The 23,071-nt window shown below is 37.7% G+C and overlaps 1 protein-coding gene across 5 annotated transcripts in view; it reads right to left on the bottom strand.

Moving 5' to 3' along the window:
* The window catches only part of SIDT1 (SID1 transmembrane family member 1), a 69,786-nt gene that overhangs the window by 3,089 nt on the left and 43,626 nt on the right, over nt 1-23,071 (bottom strand). For 3 of the 5 annotated variants that reach the window (XM_034411109.3, XM_087888359.1, XM_087888358.1), the window contains 11 exons: nt 22,702-22,768; nt 19,911-19,984; nt 18,943-19,066; nt 17,822-17,939; nt 16,456-16,592; nt 15,201-15,306; nt 11,900-11,976; nt 8,849-8,895; nt 4,289-4,394; nt 3,728-3,838; nt 2,841-2,954 (listed from right to left, as the gene is read on the bottom strand). In XM_034411109.3, coding sequence (XP_034267000.2) covers nt 2,841-2,954; nt 3,728-3,838; nt 4,289-4,394; nt 8,849-8,895; nt 11,900-11,976; nt 15,201-15,306; nt 16,456-16,592; nt 17,822-17,939; nt 18,943-19,066; nt 19,911-19,984; nt 22,702-22,768 — 1,081 coding nt within the window. Of the gene's footprint in view, nt 1-2,840; nt 2,955-3,727; nt 3,839-4,288; nt 4,395-8,848; nt 8,896-11,899; nt 11,977-13,387; nt 13,403-15,200; nt 15,307-16,455; nt 16,593-17,821; nt 17,940-18,942; nt 19,067-19,910; nt 19,985-22,701; nt 22,769-23,071 lie in introns of all 5 variants that reach the window. The other 2 variants (XM_034411110.3, XM_034411108.3) reach the window with 1 other exon arrangement.

Genomic DNA, 23,071 nt, shown 5'->3' with positions numbered 1-23,071 from the left:
GTAATAAGATTTTTTTTTCTATTTTGACAATTTTTGTTGGGGGTTATTTCCCCATGCCCTTCGTTCTTAACATGGGTTTAAGTGAAATATAACAGGAAGTTGTCTATGTATGACTCAAATAGTTATTTTTAAAAGATAGGTCTGCAGAGGGTTTTTTTCATTCAAATTATTTTTTAAAAGAAAACCATCTTCCCACCAGCAAAACATCTTTTTTTTCTAGCAGTTGTAGTAGTATTTTAATTTAGCCCACAATTAATACTTAAGCACTGTGCAAACAAATAATAAAACATCACAACATACATAATATTCACAAAAATTATCTAAAACACATTTAAGGGTAGCATCTAACTATTTAAAACAGTTCCAGGTACTACCACATAAAATATTGGTTCTTCCCTTTCCAATTTAATGAAGATAATTAAAAAAGGAATACCAGCCCTTTCTTAAAATTGTAAACTCACTTCTTTAGAATGCTCTAAATACTTGTTTCTATGACAAGGCCAGAATGGAGAGTTAACCCCTTCTGAGTTTGTAAAACCTGGCTCAGTGTATTTTAAAAATAACTGGGACTTGATTCTGACCCTAATATGAATACGTCTGATAAGCTGTTCCCTTAAGTGATCCCATTAAGCTTGGATTAAGCTTGAATGGACATATACCGTGTTTCCCTGAAAATAAGATCAAATCTTATCTATTTTCTTTTGCCCCAAAAGGGCTTATTTTTGGGGAAACATGGTATCAGGGTGATCAGCCCATTTGGGTGCCCCACCCCTAGCATGCAGACAAGAGGTGGTGAGCGTGCAGGGGTCAACAGTGTTTGGCAGTAGCTGCAGCCCACTGGCCCCTTAGTCAGCTCATTCAGGGGTTGTGCAACCCACGCAGAGCAGGTGAGTTGATTATCTGTCCAAGGAGCAGTCAGAGGCAGAGACGCGGGTGGGGGGGAAAGGAATGTGAACCAGACACACCACATGGGCCATGGGAGGTTTGTCTTCATGTGGTGGCACCAACAGCAGATGGACGCAGAGATACGGGGGGAAGGCAGTGTTGTGGTTCAACCGCAGCCTGCCGAGCTGGCAGTGGAGTCAGACAGCAATGAGGCTGAGGAAGAACATGGGCCAGTCCTGGAGGCTGGGGAAGGTCCAGATGAGGGCTCTGCATTGGAGGCAGAGATGGGGCCAGGGCCATCGGGGAGTGATGTGTGGAGTCTGGAGCCTCCAGAGGCTGACAGTAGAGACGCAGAGGAACAGGAGGAGCCTGTTCCTAGTGCACATATGAGAAGAGCTGCCAGAAGGCAAGAGCAGCTAAAGCAAAGAGGACGACTCAGGAGTAGGGCCAAGAGATGATTGACCTGTCCCGTAAGGCTTAAAAGATCAGCAACAGCTCTTGGGCTCTTTGTCAGAAAACAACATTGATAGTCTTGCTGCACTTATCTCTTGTCGGCGTCTTCTGCTTTTGAACTTTTGCCAAGAGAGCCTTTGGCAGTTTGCCTAATTATACCAAGGTTGGTGATTAGACTGAAGAATTTGTGTTATGAAGAGTTTGTTTTAATTTAGTTTGGACTACGCTGAGAATGAGTTAATTCTCAGCTGTTCTAATAAAGTCTGTCTGTTTTGGTTTGCTTAGCGCATTGTAAGCCGCCCTGAGTCTCTGGAGAAGGGCAGCATATAAATCAAATTAAAAAAAAAAAAAAACCTGTTTGCTTCGATTACTACCTACTTGGGCCTGGGTCACAACAGGCAGCCAATCCTGGCGCCCAAGCTGCAGGCAAACTGAGAGATGCAAAGACAGCCGCTCGGCCACTCCAGCTCACTGACTTGGCTTTTTCACAGCCCACACGGTAGGTCCGGATTGCCTGCCTTCCCCCCCCCCCCGTGCCTCTGCCTCCATCTGCTGCCAGTGCCACCGCACAAAGACAAGCCTCCCGTGGCTGCCTGCCCGCTCCGTCCCACCAACACGCAGCTTTCCCGCGGCCCGTGTGGTATGTCTGAATCATGTGCCTCCCCACCTCTGACTTCGCCTGCTGCTTGGATAGGTAATCAATTCACCTGTGCTGCGCGGGCTGCAGTTTCTGCCGGACATCATTGGCCCCCACACTGCTGCCTTCAGTGCTGGCCACACCCACCCACACCCCACTACCACGCTGATGATGACCTTAACTGGGGCTTATTTTTGGGTAAGGCTTATATTAGGAGCACGCTAAAAATCAGGTTTATTTTCTTGTTAGCTCTTATTTTCAGGGAAACACAGTAGTTAAAATAAAATGCCCTCATGATCCATTGAGCGAAGCACATTCCAGCAAAGAAGGTAGCACCATTGGGCACCCTGTTGCTAAATGATGTAATCACGTGATTGCACTTGACTTACAATGGCAGTTTGTCAATGACCTCCAAGCAGATCATTAAACACAATATTTTGAGTGTGACTTGCAATCTCCTGCTTGCTTCCCCATTGACTTGCTTCTTGGAAGCCAGATATGAGGGTTGCAAATGGTGACCATGTGACTGTGGGATACTGCAACCACTGTAAATATGTCCTGTTTTCCAAGTGCCCAAATTGTGATCACATGACTGCAAGAATGCTGCAACAACTGCAACTTCAAGGATCAGTTGTAAATCTCACTTTTCAGTACCATTGGAATTTCAAATGGTCACTTAATGAGTGGTTGATAAGCAAGGATTTATTTAGGGCTAGCATCTATTATCATTATGGATGACAAACCATTTTCACTGCAAGAAAGGAAATACCCCAAACTATACAATGTTATACTGTTCGATAGGGCTAGAAATATATCTAACATGATTTACTTTAGGACGTTATTTTGTTACTAAGAAAAATCTCACCAAGAATGAAAAGAACAAGGCAGCAGCTGAGAGGAAGTGCCAGATATCATGATCATCAAAGAATCCCAGAAGGATACATGGTCGGTTTTTTTCACGAGACTGTGCTGGAGTTTCCTGGAGTAAATGATAAAATCAGTGAATTCTAGATGTTCCCCAACAGAAAATGTAACCTTATGTCTGATCTAGCCTTATCTCTCAGTCATTAAATGTTCTTCTCTACCTAACTATGAAAAGCACATTAAGCAAACTCACTACTCCAATCTAAGAAGGAAACGAGTGGTGAAAAGGACAAAACGGATGAGTGAATCTATTAAGGCTTCCTATGTAAACTGCTCTAAGATTTTAGAAGGCATTTAATATAAGTAGCTATGTAATAAATATCAAATATAATTAAAATGATAGTACCAACTATATAATGTCCATGATGTTCAAATGCTAAAATGTCAAATAATTTTCTTCAGCAACATTAATAAAAAGGTTTTTATAAGTAATTGATGAAACTGAATTACACACCAAAAATACAGTTTTGCTTTTTTAATGAGATGCTCTGGCTTTACCAAACTTGGAATTCAGGCAAATAGAATGGTCCTTATATAGGTAGAAATTTACATTTTTGATGTTAAAGAATGGTTTCAAGAAATGTGTTCTTTATAAATTTTTGAAATGTATTTATATTATAAAAAAGGGAAGGAGAAAAATGGAATAATGTATTTCTATATGACTTAGACTCAACAATAAGTTAAAGGATCACACTAATTTTATATTAATATTCTATAGATCTTGGCATAAGAAATTAGGTCACAGTGAAGGAAGCCAAAGTTTTAAATCAAATCAATTTTGATTCTGAAATTTTGTCCATATGAGCAAGAAAACAGGAAGGAACCTACCTCCCAGCTACTGGGGTTCTGGAAAAAGAAATAAAGAGCTGAAGCCCAAACCACAGCTGTGGCCACAATACAAAAGAGGGGGAAAGGCAATAGCTTTTCTGAACTGCGGAGCTGGAAAGACAAAAAGTATAATATTTGAATGGGTATTTCCTATGAGATGCACATAAAAGGGAGAAATAATTTTTTAAAAAGAAAAGTTCACAATAATTGTAAACTTTGATAAATTGTGTTTTCCCCTTTAAGTTTGAGGTTGTGGAATGTATTTAACTTAATATAATAGTTGATTTGTGCTTTTCCAAGTTTAGATAGATCATATGTACTCTGATTATTCAAAATATGTAGTCTCTGTCTCTTAACAATAACTTCATCATAAATAAATAATATTCACTGAGGTCTCTTATCCAAAGGCTTAAAAACTTGTAGTCAACTCTTGAAGGACATATCTGAAAGATGCGCACTGAGCAAACATATTCTACCATACAATAATCTAATTCCCCCTTCAAAGCAGTCTAAGTTTGGCAAAATAAAAAACATTAACTAAAAGTAGTAAGAACCACTGACCTTCATGATGACATAGAAGGCAAGATATAGCAAAAGATTGCAGATAAAAATGCCAAGCATGTAAGAAGCAAAATCCCTTGGCCGATATACTAGTCCAAAAATTGCACTAAGAGAGAAGAATAAAGGCAATGTAATCCAAGACAGTTGCACAAAACCATGCAAAGCTGATCCAGATTAATTTGTTTAGAACAACTATGAATTTCTAGTCAGAAAAATATAACTATGCTTTAATGAATTGTTTTAATTATAGTTGTAAAGCATCTGGATCTACCTGAAAACCAAACAAAGATCACCCATTTGTCAAAATTTCTTGCCATAAATCCACTAGTTCAATTAAAAATGGCTCCAGAAATGTTTCTTGTTTTCAAGATAACAATTAGTAAGTAAAGGTTTTGTTTATGACTGGTTTAATAATTACAGAATTTTTGAAAGATTTAAACTTGATAAAAACGTTTTGTTTTCATCAAATTGGATATCAATTTATGTTCTGTCGATGACCACTTTATTGCTAAATTACATATAAAATGTTACTCAAGATGAACCTGGAAGACAAATATGTAAAAGACTGCATGGTGAAATAGCCAAACATTTTTGGGTATAATATAATGCTAAATAAACAGGAGAATGTATGGACTAATGGAGTAAAATTTACTTTGAATTTTATTTTGAAAGATTTTTTTTTTAAATGATGTATCAGTATTTAATTCCAGATAGATTAGCAAAAATGTATAGAGGGACTTGTAATAAGTAATGGATATGTAATCAAAATCCAGGTACATTTTATCATAAGTGGTGGTCCTGCAAATATGTGAAAACATCCTGGATAAACATTATAATGATAATGCAGAAAATACTTAAGATAACAAGTATTAATAAAACCTGAAGCTTTTCTTTTAGATATGATGGATAAATCAATCGAAAAACAATTTGGGACCCTATTTCTTTACATGGTGACTGCCTCAAGGATTGTACTCGCTGGAAAGGAAAGGAGATGCTGACTGTTAAAGAATGGATTTTAAAAATTGACTGAATTAGCAGAGATGGCAAAATTAACTGCCTTGATTAGATATAATGGACTAGGCAGCTTTATAAGAGACTGGAAGCTATGGACTTTCTTCATGTTAAATACAATAACAGATGGTTAACAGAGGAATTTGAAGACTAGTGTAATCTTCTTTCATTTTTTATATATATTAGATGCTGGGTTGATTCGCTTATTACCTAGAGTCCTCCTCATCTGAAATATTTGTTTATATAATAATATAATATAATATATTTTTTCTTGTTAAATAAGGATGATTTCATAAGTTTCACTTTGCTCTCATTTGTAAATTTATAACTATTTGCAGACCCATTATATAAGGAGAGAATTTATCAGGTATTTTTTTATTTTTCAACATCCAGCCCGCGTGGGGGGGGAGGGGGGGGCTTTTGGTGCTTTTATATATATATAATGTTGGATGTTTGGGTCATTTTTTTCTCTTTTTTTCCTTTTTTTGTACACATTTTTTTCTTTTTTTGTTGGTATTACAGTTGGATGTATTTTTTTCTGTTTTGTATTTTATTCCCATTGATAAAACATAATAAATATATATTAAAAATGGCTCCAGAAATCAAATGATTTTAACCATGACTTCCAGGCATTGTAGAAGCAAGTCTAAATCAAGCCTAAATCAGAGTCACTAGACTTATTCAAGCAGATGCTGTTCCTGGTCTCTGCTGGAGATAGCAACACCTTTATGCTTGATTAGGACTTGCCTACAACTGTGCATAGTTGTCAACACATACTTACACTATGAAGGAGTTGATGGGTAAGGTGAAGGTTGTAGATTCCATATCTCAACTATGTGTGTTGCATGGAGGTGTGTGCCCTAGACACTGGTTGGTTAACTAATTTCTTGTTGGGAGGCAGGCAAAAGGCAGGACACATTGTTGTTCGAGTGTCTCTTAGCCAGGACATTAATATTCATAGAAGTATAAATGCAATAACAATGCAACTGTCTCTGAACAACAGACACCTACATTCCCTGGGTGTGCAGTGACACAGAAATCTAAATCAAACTTAAGGCTGAACTATAGAGGGAATGGGGAAAGGAAGAAACTAGTATGCATTCTAATAGTTACCAAGTTATTCCCTAATGAAGTCTGGTTCCTATGCTGCAATAATCACATTGAGAATTCTGAAATTTTGAGACTTCGGTTTGACGTCGCGGTGAGACAGTCGGGAAAATAGTGGGCTCTGATGAGCCCCGTGAAAACCCCGGCTGCCGAATCGCCATCGATGGGTCTTCGGACCGGAACCATCCTGCAGGGATGGGGATGGAGGAGAGGCACCTCAGACGACCAGAGGAACAGGCAAGTTCCTCGGAGGTCGGAGGGAGCTCTCTGTGAGTCAGCGGTGGGGGGCAGCCGCCATGGCGGCTGCCGCGAAGCTGGGACAAACCGGGCAAGTGATGTGCAGGAGGAAAGCGAAAAAGCCTTTTGAAGCCAGGTGAGTGACAACCAACCCAGGCTTGAAACAACATTTGGAGTAATGGCTTTTTATTTTGTAAGACCCCTAGCCTTAAATTAGCAGCTGTGGAGCTAAGGGGCATGGAAGATTTTAAGATGAAATTTTTAAAAGAAAAGAAAAAGACCCGACTGAAAATTGATATTTGAATAGACTAAATTTGAAAAATAAACATTGAGACTTGGTTCAAAATTGAACAACTTTAAAATTTGAATTAGACTTTTAAAGAACAGAAGATAAAGTAGAATTATTACTTTTAAAACACAGAAGGAGAGAATTGGGCTGGAATGTTATATAATTGAAACAAAATGGCAATTTGCATGACTAAAGGAAATTGTGGATTGTAGAGGGACACCTGGTCTAAAAAGAAACATTGTAACTGGCTTTTGTTTGGGAACATTGTGAATACTTCAGATAACAACAGTGGGATTTTGGAGATAGAGCTGCTTTTTCTTTGTCAGCAGATGATTTGACTTTGTTGAAAAAAAAAGGGAAAGTATGATGGAACTCTTATGATGGACTAATTGGCGCAGGAACTAAAGAACTTAAAAGGTGCAGGAACAAAAGAAGAAAATTGATGTGATTTGTTGGCAATAGAAGTAAGAAAAAGAACTAAATTGATTTATGGAGAATTAAATTGTGATCATTGAAACTGAAATGGAATATATGTTACAGACAAGGAAATGTGGAATGATATACACAGCTGGAAAAAAGAATATAGAAACAATGTGATCAAAAATAAAGCAATGTATAGATGGACAGTAGTAATAAAAAGGAGGTTTTTACAGATTAATAAAAATGAATATGAATATGAGAAGAATTTGATATAATATGGTAAAACCTGAAATAAAGAAAAAATTAAGAATATGAGAGGAATAGAATATATTAAGAAATTTACTAATTTATATAAAGAAGGGTTTGGAGTAAGAACTAAGCCTCAATGTTACATTGTTATAAAGATGATAATGACAATGTGATTGAATATTAACAAGTAATGTATTGATGGATGGTAAAATTAAAAAAAGGGTGATTATGCTGGGATAAGCAGCAAACTAAGATGATTATGCTGGGATAGACAGCAAAACAGAGAATTATACTGGGTATAACAGTAAAATATAAATAAAATTATGCTGGGTTTGACAGCAAAACAAGATGATTATACTGGGAATAACAGTAAAGATAAAAATAATTATGCTGAGATTGACAGCAAATATGATGATTATACTGAGAATAACAGCAAAACCTAAGAAGTATATGCTGTGATTAACAGCCAAAAGAGGATGATTAAGAGGAAGATTATATACTGGGATAAACTTTTAGAAATAAAGATGACCATGCTGGAATTGATACTAATAATAAAATGATTATGTCGTGACTAAAAGGGTTAAGCTGAGACAAATAGTAAAATGAAGATGATAAATGCTAACAGTTAAAATACTGAATGAATATTTTGTTGATTTATGTCTTTAAGATATATCCATCCATGTTAAAAGGAAAAAAATTGAAATGATACTGAATTAAGGATTTTAAGATTAGTGTAATGGGTTTTAAGAATTTTTTTCTTCTTTCAGATAGAATTTATGTCAATAATGTTAGAAGAAATTAAGTTGTGTTATTTGAAAATTAAGTTTTGTGGTGAAATAATAGAAGGTAATTGATCTGTGTAAAATGATATGTTAGGAAATTTTTTTTCTTTTTTTCTTTTTTTTTTGTGGTAATTAGTGAGTATTCGGGAAAATCTTTTGTTAAAGAGAAATTAGTAATTGTACCTACTTATGACCGGATCAACGGCTCGTTCTGAAAAGATTTTTGTATGCTTATGTGTTTTAAAAAAATAAAAAATAAATTTGTTCAAAGAATTCTGGAATTTTCAGGGTGGGGAAAAGGAATGGGAAGAAATTGTTAAATATCAGATAATTTGTCCAACTTGAAAAAATGTTTTAAAAATAGCAGGCAGCACTATTTCAGAGACAGAGCTTCTCCAACAGACACTTGTATCTTGATTGTTCAAAATAAATCTACAAACTTATAAGTATATATTTGCTACTTACAAAGACCAATTAACCAGGTTCCCAACAACAAGCAAAATCATTCTGTCCTAGAGAAGAGAAAGAATAACCAAAAATGAACAATTGAAATCAAATTATAGCAACATTTTTCTGTTTTATCCCAATGCTTTCAACAGGAAATAATTAATAGCATACTTAAAATTATGTGGATTAAATAAAAAAATCAAACCAGAAATGTATAGAGCTCAACCAGATGGTGAAGAGAAATTGCTGGGAAGACAAGAAAGAATGGCTGGAACAGAAAGGCACTGAGGTGCAAGAAGCAACAAATCAGAATGATTCCTAAACTCTTTATTACATTGCTAATGAACTGAATGGAATAAGGAATAGCTCCTGTGTTCTGATCAAGAATAAGAATGCACCAACTGGTGCGGCATTACGCTCCTCTCAGTGCCTGAAAAGACTTTTTGCATAGTTCTCCTTAGGCAGCTGCAAGGTGCCCTATACCAAAGTCTGAGAGAAGAACAAGTTGGATTTTGATGTGGAAGGTCCTGCTGTGAGCAATCTTCACCTTATGAAATACAGAACAGTGCACTGAATATTGACAACCACTGGCCATCAACTTTATTGATTTTAAGAAAGCATTTGACATGTCCACCGAAAATCTCTCTGGCAGATTTTACATTTATATGGTTTACCAAGTCTTCATTACTATCTTTATGGATTTATACCTTCTATCAAGCATTAAGACCGAATATGGACTTCTTCAAAATTACTACTTAGACAAGACTGTATTCTATCACCACTCCTCTTCCTTGTGGTCCTCGACTATGTTCTGCAATGAAAATCCCGCATTGGAAAAGGCATTCATTATTCTGACCAAGACCATCTTGGCAACCTGGATTTTGCAGATGATATTGTCCTATATGAGGAAGACGAGACGAAACTACAAGTGATGACTGCCTTTGATAAAGATGCAGACAAAATTGGCCTCAGGATAAGTGCCAAGAAATCGAAGAACATGTATGTGAGTTCTACCGCACAGATACGGGGAATCACATTTGGATCACAGTGACTTGAGGAAGTAGGAAGGTTTAACTATTTGGGTCGAGTAATCGCCTGAAATGGTGATGCAGAGATAGACATCAAATGCTGCACTGGAAAAGCAACAGCTGTTTTCCAGAAGATGAATAAAATCTGGCCCTCGTCATCTATATCACTAAAACTTAAACTCCATTTGCTCATCTCTATAGTGATCCTGACAGCCATTTATGCCAGCAGGATTTGGAAGGCATCAGCAAGTATTAAGCAAGTATCAGAAAGACTTGACGTCTTTCAACAAAGATGCCTTCACTGAATCCTAACGATTCACTATTTTGATCATATTACTAATGAAGTAATATTTTCTCCTGCAAACTACATAACATTGTCGCATGCAGAAGACTGCAGCTTGAAGATCATTTTCTCCACATGGAGAACGATCAAATCTCCAAGATGGCAATGAGATGGACACTCTCTACCCCCTCATCCGTGCCAAACAACCAAAAGGACACTCTTAAAATACATGGTGAAGAATGTTCATGGAAGACTTAAAGACTCTAAACATCACACAGGAAGTTGCTGAAGCACTCACCCAAGACTAAAAATGCTGGAGTGGCCTTGCTGCCCAATATGCTGCATAGCATGGGAGGATCTAATGCTAATGCTAATACTTGTAATGTGAAGTTGCATATCTGATATACATTTGCATTTGCTTTAGCATCATTATAAGCTTTTAGAGCATGTTTGATCACTTAGAAATTTCAATTTGCATTCTATGTATACCATGCAAACACAGATCACCCTTCATCATCCAGAGTAGTTTGGTTATCTAAATGCAGGAATTAAGCTACAAAAACTTATAAAAAATCATAAGGAGCTCTCTATTCCATATGACTCCAATCCTGAATCCAGATTAAAAGATATCTGAGAAATGTTTTCCCAGTCTTTGCTTCAAAACATTTAAGGGGAAGTTACTATCTCTGTTAGGATATGTTAAACCAAAAATCTACCATTTGGTAATTTAATTACATAATAATTATTCAAGGAGAACAGGGTAATGTATCTTTTTAACTGACCTTCAGTCTTCCTTTCACTGCTGACAGGAACACCCAGTTTGGCCCTATGCTAGGCAATTACTGTCAAGCCTTCTTCCCAAGGCTTCATGTGGCGTTCTCCAAATAGGGTCTATCATTCTTCAAATAGTGTGGGCCATTCTCATAAATGTATGGTCAGCAGCTGCCGCACATAGATCCTGGCTGGGCATACCTTGTCAGCAGCAGGAGGAAGATGGCAAAGGTCAGTTGGAAACAGCAAGACTGGCAGGACAAGCAGAGCATAGGGTGACATGGCTGGTAGGCTGGCATGACCAGTGGTGTGCTAGGGAGCAGGCCAGCAGGTTAAGTGGAATGGAGGGTGGTGAGAGCACCTGAAGCTTGGTGCTATGGCACTGGATGGCCGGATGTGGCATGGGCCAGGCAACACTCCCTGGTGGCAGTGGAACTTGGGTTGAGAGGCCCAGGATTGACTGCTGAAGCCACCAGGCTTCTACATCAACCTCAGTGCCACCACCCCAGCTGAGGAGTGCCACTGTGTAGGGAGGCCAAAAGAGCAGAGGTGGGGGAGAGAGGTGGGTGGAGGAAGTGAAGTACCTTTGAGGTCATAAGTGTGAACATCTGCGACACACTCATATATCATGTGATGTGGGGGTAACTGCAGTGATCATAACTTCAGGGACTGGGTGTAAGTACCATTTGTTCAGTGGCTGAACTTCAAATGGTCTCTGAATGAATGGTCAGATTTTGAGGACTATCTGTGGATAGGGGAGAGTGGGTCTCCCACTAAGAATCTTGTCAAGCACAGAAAGTTCTAGATGGTAGTTCTGAGTAGGCGCATCCTCATACGAGACCAGGAAAAAGAATTCCAAGTGGAATTCATCTGTAGTTTGTCTACAGAAGACAATATATTACTAGAAAATAGATTAGTATTGCAGTGGCAAATAAGGCCATTGTGTTTATTTAAACTATAGCTTCAAGGGACTGAGGATGTACTTACCATGTACATGGGTCGGCTGCATTGTTGTATATAATCTGTGTACAATACTATAGCTATACGTCGAAAAACCCCAAGGTCTATGGCAGAAAACAACAAAGGGAATTAAAATATGGCAATCAGCATTTGACTGAGATCATGTTGAAGCAAATATATAACCCAGGTCTGAGAAGCAAGAGTTGGCACAAAGTGGATTGGAATCTATTGGAAAATATTTGATTTTCAGAAAAGGACAAAGGACCCTTGACTACTAACACTACTGATAAAAATATGACTTTTTATACTATTATTAGGCAGCTGTAAGCTAGGAAATTTTGAGGTTATTAAGAAAGGATTTTTGTAGATTATTGTAATCTCAATTATAGATTGGTAATGACAGGCTATAGGCCTAACAGTCCTTCCAGAGTGCTTCCAGAGCACTTCCAGAATATATAGCTAAAAATTAGCAGCAAAAATACCAACTTTCAAGGAATATAGTTTTTCCCAATTTGTTTGCTACATGGCAAACCTTTGCAAGAATTTATTTACTCATTTCACCCCTTAATCATCTAAATTTAGAAGTAGGGTACTTCTAAGTAACATTTCAGTCCGACCTAAAATTATCATACTATCAGCCTGGTCTTTTACATTCTCTGAGGCTGAAGAAATACAAAAAGAAAGTTAATTCTACTGCTTCCTGTAAATTGCTCATTTCTACTATAGTAGAGCAATAATTTGAATGCGACTTATCTCTTGAAGACACATTCTGAGACATGAACTACTTTCTACCAGCTCTGGCTGATACATAAATGTTGACTCTTCTGGGACATACTGTAGATAACATGGAATATCGGATATTGTATCACAATCCATGCAGTGGGAAACTACAGTTTTATCAAAACAAAGCTGCTAGAATCTTGACCAAGACAGGGAGAATGGAAATAACATTTTTGAATGCAAACAGATATTTGCTTTAATACTGTACTTAAAAGTTTCATGAACTAAGAACATGTGCATCTGAAAGCTATCTTTTCCTCTAAGAATCATTGCTACCATTACCCAAGTCTCTGAATAGATGGTTGTGTCAGCTGGTGGTGCCTTCACTATGCCATGCTCCAAGTCCCTGCCAGGAAGCAACTTTGACCTTCAAGTCTTTTCAATGGTTAACTAAAGATACCATCATTCTATATGACACAGCTTCCCTACAATTTTTTTTGGTAGGATGCTTTTTAAAATCAGGCCCTATGGAAGCATTTTATAAAAACATATCTGCCAGTAAGTTTGCTGAAAGGTGCCCATTTATACCATCTCCAACAACCAGCATTCTTGAGAAATAATAGAGTAGTTATGCCATCTGGTTTGTTTTACAATATCTATTCAGAAGGCATTGGGGATTGAAGCTATTGACTTTTCCAGAAAAATCCAGAAAAATGAGTATGGTTCTTAGTCTTGCTGCCAAAGTCCTTTTTTGCTTAGTCCAAGGGGGAAGGCTTAACCCCAAATGCTAGTTACCTGGATCAGAGACATCTGGTTCCAAGTGAAGCAGAAAAGAAAAGCGGGGGGAAATGCTTGTGAGAAGAATATATTGACACAGCAAGGGAGTGTAAGGCAGCTAGGAGGTGTCCTCAAATGCTTGCCAAACAAAATGCATTGTAAACCACCTTGAGTATTCAGAGAAAGGCGGCATACAAGTTGAACAAATAAATAAATAAATAAAATGTACACACATACACAATAACAAGTTCTATGCTCCCTGTGAAAAGCACTACCTGCTGAAAAGTAACTGTTGCTTTCAGTACACAAAACAAATAAATACATATGCAATCCTTTAATGGATCAGTATTAGGTAATGCATAAAAATGTCAACATGGATTCTTTGTTCTATTTCTCAGCCTGGCTGGCAGGAGAATTGGCATCTTAAAGTTGCCAAGATTAAGAAACAAATGTAATCCATCGGAGAAAAAAAAAACAACAGTAAGAAAGAGTAAAGCTCATTCTCATATCTCGTCTGTTTGAATGCATTGGCTTTCTGAACTTATAACCTATTAATAATTACAGGTAGTAGATGCAGAGGTAGTTAGGAATTCCGTTTTTCTTTTCCTGTCAAAAAGACTTACTTTGCATGTCTCTATGTAAATGCTTTCTATTGGTTAGACATATATTCTCAAGGCTTTAATCTGTTTCCTTATTCACTTCTGACTCTGACCTCTGTACTTCAGCTACTTACTCGGCTCACTTTCTCTTCAGAATGGACTTCCAGGGTTTTAGTAGTTAGCTACTAAATAGTCACTATGCCAGAAACTACAACAGTAATAGGGAGACTATGCAGGAAAGTATAAGCATCAACAAAGGAAGACTGGATGGAGTCAAGATAGTAGAAAGATACTTAAGGAGAATTGCAGATTGAAAATTAACATTACACATGGACAATAATTCCAGACTAGCAGCTCACATGGAGTTATAAATGATAGAAAAATCCATCCAAAAACTTGTTTTACTATGTGGAAAGATGGATTAGCAAAAAGCAGTTTATAGTTGTTCTCTCAATCACAGAATTATGTATCTGCATCTGTAATATTTTATCTCAATATATATGTGTATCTACAGCACTACTTTGCCAAAAAATAACTTGGCTACCCAAACAAATATTGGACTTTGAGATAGATAAGTTGAATTATAGTTGAGGACAACAAAAATTGCATTTTTGATTCCATGTACAAAGCGCAATGATACCAAGTACCATCAAGTGCAAGATGAATTCCAGGATGGGCACAAGTATTAACCCACAGGGGAGATAGCAGTTGACATACTCACCAAATCATGGTCAAGAGATCAGTTTAAAAGCTTTCGTGAAGCAATGGGAATCATTAACTGATGTGATAGCCATTGTGAAGGAAATGCATGCACCAACCGCGCATGCGGCCCCGTTGCAAACCGGTAGTAAAGGTAAGTACAACCCACCCCTTGTACACACAAGGGGTGGGTTGTACTTACCTTTACTACCGGTTTGTGTGTTTGTTTGTTACTGTGTGTGTGTGTGTGTGTGTGTGTGTGTGTGTATACACACATACATATATACATATACACACACACACACACACACACACACACACATATATATATACCAACATATATCCACAGATGATTATGTTAATCAATTTGGCAAATCTCTAATGTCTTACAAAATTTATACTCTGCTAAGTATATTGCTTTTGCAGCAGACTCTCCAAAATATAAAACTACTGTACCTGCTATTCAACAGTGTTTGGGCTAAAATCCTTAAATAACTGGATTTTAATTAAATTTACTTCCAAGTAAAACTTACCTATCTTAAAACGACCCATGTAGTAAATCTGGGTGCTAAGACCAAGAGAGGCCACAACATGGATGATGGAGAAGAGGACCCAAAACCACACATTTTTCCCAAAAACCTTGGAAGGAATAAATAAATAGTTATCCCAATATCAGACACAAGTACTGTATACTGGCTTTCAAATAAAAAAAAATTAAAGACTTTATAGTGAACTTTTTCCAACTTAAACTAAGTTTGGTGATCAGAAAGGATTGGAAAGACATACCAATATAATAGTAATTTAATAATGCAGCTGTAGAATAGGGATGGGAATAGATAATTGTCTGATTTATATTTTCAAGTAATCATACTCAAATTGCATTTCCAAAAATCTAAATGCAAACTAAATATAGATGCAACTTTTGATTATTTTATTAAGGCAATGAGTTGTACTTCCCTCACTCTTTTTGAAAGCCTCTAGTGATGGAGCACCCACAACTTCTGAGGGCAAGCTATTCCATTGGTTGATTGGTCTCACCCTTAGGAAATTTCTCCTTAGTCCTAGGTTGCTTCTCTCTTTGGTTAGTTTCCATCCATTGTTTCTTGTTGTGCCTTTTGGTGCTTTGGAAAATAGATTGACTCCCTCATTTTTGTAGGAGCCCCTCAAATTTCCTGACAGAACAATTAATCAGTGGAACAACTTGCCTCCAGAAGTTGTAAATGCTCCAACACTGGAAGTTTTAAAGAAGAGATTGGATAATCATTTGTCTGAAGTGGTGTAGGGTTTCCTGCCTAAGCAGGGGGTTGGACTAGAAGACCTCCGAGGTCCTTTCCAACTCTGTTATTCTATTCTATTCTATTCTAAATATTGGAACAGTGCTATTTTATTAAGCTATTTTATTGTGAGTTGGACTAAGAAGAAATTTCCTAAGGGTGAGACCAATCAAGTTGGCCACTCCCACCCAGTCACATGACCCATTTCCCACAGAAAACACCAGGAGCCACAAAACCTGGGCAGATGTGGCTGGGGGGGTGTTATGTGACTGGGTGGGGGTGACATTGAGTTGGCCACACCCACCCACCCAGTCACATGACCACCAAGCCACACCCACCAAGCCGGTAGGGAAAAATTTTGGATTTCACCACTGATCTATAGCTGCTGTTTTTTACTATTTGGTATCAATGGAAGTTTAAGTTCATGAGAGTCCACAGAAGAGATTTTTTTCAGAAGTTCTGCCTTACTTGCCCATGACTCTATATACAATAGCGCAATAAGACACAATCCTACCACTCCAAGTACAGCAAGGCAAATAACCACTGCAAAGGATGCATAGGCTGAGTAAGCACTGGCATTGATGTCGGGGTGGCGAGTCTGATATAGTTTTAGCATACACAATCCTGCAATCATATACATGAAAGAGGTATCTGCCAAAAGAAAAGAAAAGAAAACAGTTCTTATCGTGGTTACTTCTGTTAACATTAAAGAGATAACTATCACTCTAGACCAACTACTAACTAATAATATTAATCATTAAAAGAACTGTTGTTGTAGAGAGCTGAGATTGCTAGTATGAGGCCAGATAATAAAATAAAACCCATTCTCCCGATTGCAATGTTAATTTCAGAGCAAGACTTCTAAGCCCTTTTGATTGTAGCATAAAGACCATGGGAACTAATGACCAAAGGTATGGGGAACTAATTTTTCAAACCAATAGCCAGCAGAGGAACCTCAAGACCTCTTGTTGCAGTAGAAAACCAGATATTATATAAAAACACATTTTGTTCTTGTATATTTATAATTGTTTTTTAGAATTGGTAACAGCACAATTTTATGTATCTTACTCAATTAGTCTGTTAAAATCAAGAGGGCAGACAGCAATTTTAAAATACAAGTAGTCCTCACTTAATAACCAGACCCACCAAAAATTACTTATGACCTATTTCTGGAGTTCTGATGGCTGCACACATGTACACACACAATACATACACATGTCATATGACTGCATTTGGGTGCTTAGCAACCAGCTCACCTTTATTGCCAGTTGCAGCATTTATGATTTACAACAATTATTTGCCCTTTTTTGGCCTTTTTGGTCGGTGCCTGGCAAAAAGCATCCATAGGAATCCACTGGTTCACTTAATAACCACAGTGTTTACTTACTGACACATTTACTTAATGACTGAGATACTTGCTTAAAGAATACTATAAAAATTAGGTCTGGTCACATGGGTGCCTTGACTTATGACCATCATGATTTATGACAGAATTCCATCATAATAGTTGTAAATTGAGGATTACCTGTACTTTCCCTCCTCCAGAAGAAAATTACATACATAAGATGTGTTTGCACAATATATAAATCTAAAATGGAGAGGGTTTGTTTGTATTACAGTTTGTTCTGTGAATGAAGGCACTTATTCAACATTGTTATGTCAACTGAACATCTCATATAATACTAGTTTTCAGAAAAAAACAAAAAAGCTGTTTTTTCAGGCTTATAGCATGCAAACTTAACCCAGTGATGAAATTTTAGAAACTGACACCTCCTGTTTTGCTTTACTTTTTCTAAAATCTTGAGAGGCCACTAAACCCAACCTGTTCAAAAGGCCATAAGGCTTTGACAGGTCTTGACTGGAAAAAGCCCTCCACTTACCAAACTGGAAATTAGTGTAGTTTGGACAGACATGGTAGCAAGCACTGAGGACACCTTCCATCATTAAAGCGACACCCATGGCATAGAAGAGGCCAAAATGCTTAGGGATCCCATATTCCTTGAAGGTAAGAGAAGACAGAAGAAGAACCAAGCACTATATTATAATCATAATTATAACTTATCTTTCAGTTTTTTCATTCAGAACAGGTAAAACAATTAATTAAATGAATAGATAAAACAATTAAAACCCAATCAACAGCAGCTAAAATTATTAACAAATAACTAATTGAAGAAGGTGGACCACACTTTACCATACAAATGGTACCACTTGATGTGGTCTTTTACTTCCATGTGAAAAATATGAAAGGTGAATTGCCTTCTTAAAATAATTTACTATTTGATTGTAGATATTTTTATTCAAATATGCGTTTTTGTACAGATTTTCTTCTTTTTGCCCTTTGTAAAGCAAAATTACGAATCTAAACAAGTTTTTTATCCTTAAGAACCTCTTTCAGATTTGCTACAGTTTCAGGTTTGTCATTTATATTTTCTAAGAAAATGTGATCACTGTACTTCTTGCAGTCTTGCTTACCACCTGCCCTCCCATGCTTTCTGTAGTTATCCCCTCCTTGCCCATATTCAGCCTCTCTTTCTTCTCTGGGGTTTCTTTGCAACTCTCAGTCTTGGCTTCCCCAAAATTCTCACTAGTTGCTCTCATGTTCAGCCTTTTCCCCACACAAACTTTCTAGAGGACTGAACAGTTTGAAGGCAAGTGAAGTGCAGAGAAAGCCATTCAGAGATCTCCTCTCACTGAGAGAAAAGAACTTAGGGAAAATAATTTTGAGCAAGATTCTCTGAGTGAAAATTAAACACCTTCCCCAACACAAATGCCAGGTCTTTTAAATTCAATTGCTTGATTCTTAAACAAAAGTTTTGTAAAATAATCATGAAATTGGAGTCTGCCCAAAGGCATGGCTCTATGAAGGAAAGATAACAGAAAGGGTCCTTTCCTTTAGCAAAATCCTTGGCTTCACTGGCATTATAAGAACCAGAAAGACAGAGGCACTTTATACCAGTGTCCACGATGCCACCTTTACCCAGCAAGAAAGTAGGGAGTATACCATTGCACAGGTGTCTTTCATTTCCAAGGAACGCCGATGGAGAAGGTCTCTGCACAACACAATCAACAGGAAAAGGACACCCAGCAGCATGTGGCCAATGTTGCTCAGGATGTTGTTGAAAGCACTGCAGAAAAGCAAAAAAGCCATATAATATATTTGTCTCTGGAACTGAGCATATAAAATAATTGTAAGGGAATGCAACTACGTAAAATAGTATTTTTTTTCTGTTTATTTCCAAGGGTCATCCTAATCCCATGTGCAAAGCTGTCTTTTGCAAGACTGTGAAGCCAGCAGTGATAACACTGGCTTTGTTTGACTAACACTGTGAGGAAAAGTAAGGAAAATGAAATAATCTGTCACCTCAGACCCCAGACATGCAAACCCAGGTGCAACCATCTGAAATCTTTTTCATAATCAAGAACTGGGGGAAGAAATATAGTTGTCCTCTATTCCAATTTCCAGTATTTCCCCAAAAATATTACTATCAGGGGTACCTTTGGGGAATGGAATCCAGGACTACGTTTGCCATCTATGACTGCTACCAGACCTGGAAATTTTTCCCCCACCCACTAACTGCACATGTAACTTGCCTTTACTCATGTGTGTCAAATTCCTTCAATTCAAGTTAAAAATAGTAAAGTCAGAGGTTCTTGATTCTTGGTACTTGGTTTTTGATTTTGTTAGCATTCCTTTTACGGGATTTTATTCTGTTTTTATTAAATGATATTATTAATCTGCAATTAATATTGCTGTAATAACGGATTCAGGACTGAGCAGAGAGCTGGACTAGAGATGCATTCCAATGCTTATATTCTACAAGTCTATGAACATTAAACTTCATGCAAAAAAATTATATTCATTGCAAACCACTTACCCCTCAGAAAATGTCCATCCCCATTTCCCAATTACACAAAAAGAAACTCAAATTAAAACCCAAGCCACAAATTGGGAATGATCCTCATGCACACCTCAGGACTCCCAGCGGATGAGCACAAAGGAAGTTGTAATAACAGATGTCCTGATTTCCAGTTACATTCACCACCTAAAAAGTGGAAGGAGAAAAAACAACAACCCGGCATAAAGTTTTACTTGTATTCATTGCACATCTCAGCTAAGACAATGAACCAGTGGGCGGTTGCTCCCAGTTCTGTCCGGTTCTTGAGAACCAGTAGTAAAAATGGTGGGAGGCTCTGCCCACCCACCCTGACATCACATTTGATCTGCGCATACACGCATGTGCTCCTGCTGTGAACCGGTAGTAAAGGTAAGTAGAAACCACCCCCCTTGCAATGAACAGCCAAGAGAAGAAAAACAAGCAATAGTTTCATTCCAAGCAGCAGAGCCACTACTTTTAGATCTTCACAAATATTCCAGTTGTATTTGGTGTACTGGATGTACTTCAACAACAGTTCCATGCAGTAATGGGTTCCACTTACCTTCGCTACCGGTTCAGAACTGTAACCGTGTGTGTGCTTGCTTCACTCGCATGCAGCGCTTCTGCACATGCGCAGAACCTTCTCTGCATGCGCAGAGCATCTGTGATGATGTCCGGGCGGTGGGTAGAGCCTCCCACCGCCGCCACTACCGGTTCGCCCGAACTGGGGCAAACTGGTAGAAACCCACCACTGGTTCCATGGTTTGGTATGTTTCTTTCATGAGTGCAGCATAGCCAACAGGTACTGAAGGGTGTACATTGCCATTGTGTAAAAACAGAAGACTTTTGTAGAACGGTATGTGATAGATTAAATTATAGATTATTTTCACAATTAGCAGCCAGAAATCTGTAAAATACACCCAAAAGGGTTCAGGAAGCAAAATCTTTGTTGACCAGTGTTATTTCTGTTCCATCTTAGGGTTTTTTTTTCCCCTTCCAGTACAACAATGCATTTCCATTTCCTATGCACATACATTCTATTTTTTCATGAAGGAACAGAAATATCATTTCTCTTCCTATTATCTATATATAGGAAATATTCATTTGGAGCCACAATGCTCTCTACTACTTTGTGTCCTTACCATCAAGACAAGGAGATGCATAGTTGGTTTCTTTCCCTCTCCTCCCTCCTTTTACGTCTCTATTGGACTTCAATTAGAAAGCTTGAATACTAAGGCAAGCAGAAGTAGAAGGAATTTGCTGGGAGAAATTGGAAGTCAGAGTGGGAGGAAGCCAAGCATTACACATCAAGTTGTGGATATTTTCCAGTTCCAGTGGCCCTAGCAAGGAGATCACATGGAAGGCATGGATCAGGTGCAAACAACCAGGAATGACAACCAGGATGAGCTGATCAGAGTGATGTGTTTATTGTTGCTTGCCGATAGATAGGGATCTTGCCAGACTAAAGCATCTACTGTATAACCACTAAATACTGTGAAGTTTTAGAGAGGGTCACCCTTCAGTCTCTTCCTCCTCACAAGGGACTCATGGCTACTCAGCCATTTCTCTCCTCCCCTCAACGCAAAATCAGATTCTACCACAGGTAGGGTATAATCAGCCTCTTCTAGAATCATAGGGCTGGAAGGAACCATACAATCTTCTAGTCTAACTCCCTGCCATACTTTCAACCCCCATAACAATAAGTAAGAAGCAAAAACTCTCCATAATAGGGCCCTCTGCTAGGATTTTCTTGAGTGTTAGGGACCAAGCAGAAATTGGTTACCAAGAAATTTGATGATGGTTGTTTAACTTGGTTGAGTGTCTTTTACGTTAAACCCAGATTAATAAAGGAGAAAGGAGCATTGCAGATTTGACAATCAGTAATATTGCAGCTTTCAACTCATTTTGTTTTGATACTTCATTTCTGTAAAAAAACAATTACTACCAACCTGCCTTCCATTGAGGACCTGTATACTGCACAAATCAAAAAGAGGACTGTGAAAGTATCTACAGACCCCTTGCATCCTGGACATAAATTATTTCAACTCCTACCCTCAAAGTGACACTATAGAGCACTGCACACCAAGACAACTAGATACAAGAACAGTTTTTCCCCAAACGCCATCATTCTGCTAAACAAATAATTCCCTCAACACTGTCAAACTATTCACATTAGGCTGCATTACTATTGTTATTGGTCTTCTCATTGTTCCGGTTGCCCATCTCCTCCCACTTGTGACTGCATGACTGTAACTTTGTTGCTTGTATCCTTGCGATTTATATTTATATTGTTTCCTAGTATGATTTTATTGCTTATTGTACCGTATGACTGTCCCTGGGTGTTGTGCCCTGTGATTCTTGACGAATGTATCTTGTCTTTTTATGTACACTGAGAGCATATGCATCAAAGACAAATTCCTTGTGTGTCCAATCACACTTGGCCAATAAATAATTCTGTTCTGTTCTGTTCTGTTCTGTTCTGTTCTGTTCTGTTCTATTCTATTCTATTCTATTCTATTCTATTCTATTCTATTCTATTCTATTCTATTCTATTCTATTCTATTCTGTAAGAGGTCAAATAAAACACAGATTTTACTAATCACTAAAATAAACAGACTAAAATAAAATGCTCTTGAGGTAATAGGTATTCACATGCAGGCTTGGATGAAATGTGCCTGCTGTTTGTTATCTCCTTTTAGTGCACTTTATCTAAGAATGAGATGACTGCTCTCAGCAGTACATGGCACCACTATAAAAGCTAAAAAGTAAATAACTGGAACTGAACCTAAAAACAGTTTGCAAAGCAAATAGGGCTGGGGAGTAAAAAGTAGGAAAATATATTAGCCTGGAGGCTTAATTTGTGTTGAAAAGCCACAGGAACTCACCGTTTGGTATGTGATCACCAACTGGACCACAGGTAAGGCATAGAAAACAGCAATTGTGATGATGTTCCTACAGAATATAAAGCATCGAATTTAAATTAATGTGTGTGTTTCCATTTAACTTTAATAAATGGTCTCATTAGAGTAAATAAAGCAAAAATTAATTACTTAGACCAAACATAGAGTTAACATGACTATAAATGCCAAGGTGATCCAGAATTTAAGATGAGCCCCCTCAGCAATAGGAAAAGGGTAGAGAAAAAGATAGATACATAAAAACACAAATCATGGTTTAAAAAAACACCCATATTTCTAAAGCTGTTAACTTAAAGTTAAAATTCCAGCTGAAGTCAAACTGCCCCAAATAAATGCT

Source organism: Pantherophis guttatus, chromosome 2 (assembly GCF_059756535.1).
Source record: "Pantherophis guttatus breed Tessera chromosome 2, ASM5975653v1, whole genome shotgun sequence".
Taxonomy (NCBI): Eukaryota; Metazoa; Chordata; class Lepidosauria; order Squamata; family Colubridae; genus Pantherophis; species Pantherophis guttatus.
The sequence above is the reverse complement of the archived record's forward strand: the minus strand, read 5'-3'. Positions and strand labels throughout refer to the sequence as shown.